Genomic DNA, 2,472 nt, shown 5'->3' with positions numbered 1-2,472 from the left:
TGTGATTACTTCATGAGAGAATTTATAAAATCCAATGTCCAAACTGCATTATTTTCTAACATGTGTCTCAACTTCATTCCTGGAATGGGAATGTCTGAGCATATATATTTTTCCTTTTCCTTACTGGTACTTTTATTTAGAAAGTTGGAGATTCCCGCACAGTTGTAAGAAATAAGAGAGAGGGATCCCACCTTAACCCATTTCCCCCCAATGTTCATTTCACGATCTATATGTATATCAAAACATCAAGTTGTACATCTTAAATATATGCCATTTTTATTTGTCAGTTACACCACTAGAGCTGGGAAACAAACCCCACAACAATTCCAATGTGATAAAATTGTCCGAGTGTATTTCTATTCTGATTTCTTTATTTCTCCCAAGACTGTGTCACAAAAGCAATAAACACTTCTCTAGCTAACAATTTGAGTTTTCTACTTCCTTTTGTAATGTGAAATTCATCTTTTTACATTATTATTGCATGCTGATCAGAATCTCTGAAAGTCATGTGCATCTTAGTAGAAATATAATGATTATATAGAAATCCTTTAGTCAATAGAGTTTATGTGATGGACAAACATTTTCAAACGTGGTGAGGAGTGAGAGACCAGTCTATACCTTGTCAGAAGGCACAAATCTTCTCTTCAGTCTCAACATGGCTGACTTCATCTCCTGGTTCCTCAGAGTGTAAATCACGGGGTTCAGCAGAGGGGAGATCACACTGAGGGTGGCGGAGATGGCCTTATCGGGGGGGAGGGCAGTGTAGGGCCGTGCATAGACATAGATACAGGGCACAAAGTGCAGGGTCACCACAGAGATGTGTGAAGTGCAGGTGGAGATGGCTTTCCTCCTGCCCTCCCCTGCCTGAGACCTCAGGATCATTAGGATGACTGTGTAGGACACAAGCAGGAACATAAACCACAGTGCACTGAGCAGTCCAGTATTGGAAATCATCAACAGCTCAAGCATGAAAACGTCAGTGCAGGCCAGTTTGAGGACCTGGGGGACATCACAGTAGAAAGTGTCAAGAACATTGGGTCCACAGAAGGGGAGGGGGAGCAACAGGATGATCTGCACGATGGAGTGGACAAAGCCCCCCACCCAGCAGGCCACTATTAGCCCAATGCAACGGCCTCTACTCATGATGGTCACATAGTGCAGGGGCTTGGAGATGGCCACATAGCGATCTAATGCCATCACCGACAAAGAAAATACATCCACCCCTCCAATGAGGTGGAAGAAAAACATCTGGGTGAAGCAGCCATTGAAGGAGATGGTCTTTCTCTGTGACAGAATGTCCACCAGAACTTTGGGAACTGTGATAGAAGAAAAGCAGATGTCGGCAATAGATAAATTACAGAGCAAAAAATACATGGGGGTTTGGAGGCGAGAGTCACAGGTCACGGTGACCATGATGAGGAGGTTTCCCAGCAGGGTTGTCACATACACCCAAAGCAATAAGAGAAATAAGAGCAAGTTCAGTTCTTGATTTTGGGTTAGGCCAAGGAAAATAAATTCTTTGACCCTGGTGTAGTTTTTCAGCTCCATTGAGTCATCTTTCTCTCTCCTTTGTTTCAAGCTACTTCATTTGAAAAGACTTCGCTATTTATTTTGTTTTCTTCCAACGCACTAAGAATGCAATTCAGGATGTTCCTCATGTGGTTGTACTGTTTGCAGTTTGTTGAGTTGTCCCAATTTTAAAGATCCAGTCAGTTTGGTGATCAAATCAAATTATCACAAGCAATGTCATTCAATAATTCTTTCCCTATAAAACTATTTTTTGAAAAGAATAATCATTTATGTTAAGTAGTGATGGTTACATATTTCATTTAATTAACATATTTTAGTTTTTAAATTTTGTTATTATTTTTTATTCCACACAAATTTATTGAATGTCAGGAACTGTCTGAAGCATAAATACAAAGTTAACTAACCATGGTTCCAACCACTGTAGACTCGTAGTCTACAACTTTTATATTCTTATTAGCAAACATTCTGTTGACTTCCACAGCATCTTATCTTGCTAAAAACAATGGATATCGTTCTGTTTCTTACTGCAATGTTACTGGGACATGAGTCAGTTTCCTTGCTGTTGGCTGCTTTGTTTGAATTTCTTAAAATACAACCTATTGTTCCATATAGGTTACTTGTCACTGTGATTACCTTATACTAATCAGATTATTTGCTTGATAATTATTTTAAAATATTTAAAATTTATTATTGGGAAACAAATTGAGACAATATGCAAATCCAAATCTTAAAGAATATCTGTAATTTCTTTTATTGTGTTAAAAAGACTTAAACATGAGACCTACGCTCTTAACAAATTTTGGGGTGCACAATACAGTATTAGACACAGCGCTGTACAGCAGTTCTCTAGAATTTATTCATTTTGCATAACTGATATGATCCTTGCTTGATTGTAGGGAAGAGAATAAAGATAGTGACCTGCTTTTGAGAGGTGGTGCATAC

General features: G+C 38.8%; 1 protein-coding gene across 1 annotated transcript; it reads right to left on the bottom strand.

Moving 5' to 3' along the window:
• Positions 1-612: 612 nt before the first annotated feature.
• On the bottom strand, positions 613-1,548 carry LOC106823275 (olfactory receptor 4D10-like). Its single transcript, XM_070487450.1, has one exon. The coding sequence runs from the start codon at positions 1,546-1,548 to the stop codon at positions 613-615; it is 936 nt and encodes a 311-aa protein (XP_070343551.1).
• Between the last annotated feature and the right edge of the window lie 924 nt (positions 1,549-2,472).

This window comes from Equus asinus, chromosome 17 (assembly GCF_041296235.1).
Source record: "Equus asinus isolate D_3611 breed Donkey chromosome 17, EquAss-T2T_v2, whole genome shotgun sequence".
NCBI lineage: Eukaryota > Metazoa > Chordata > Mammalia > Perissodactyla > Equidae > Equus > Equus asinus.
Note: the sequence above shows the minus strand (reverse complement) of the source record. Positions and strands in the feature narration are given on the sequence as shown.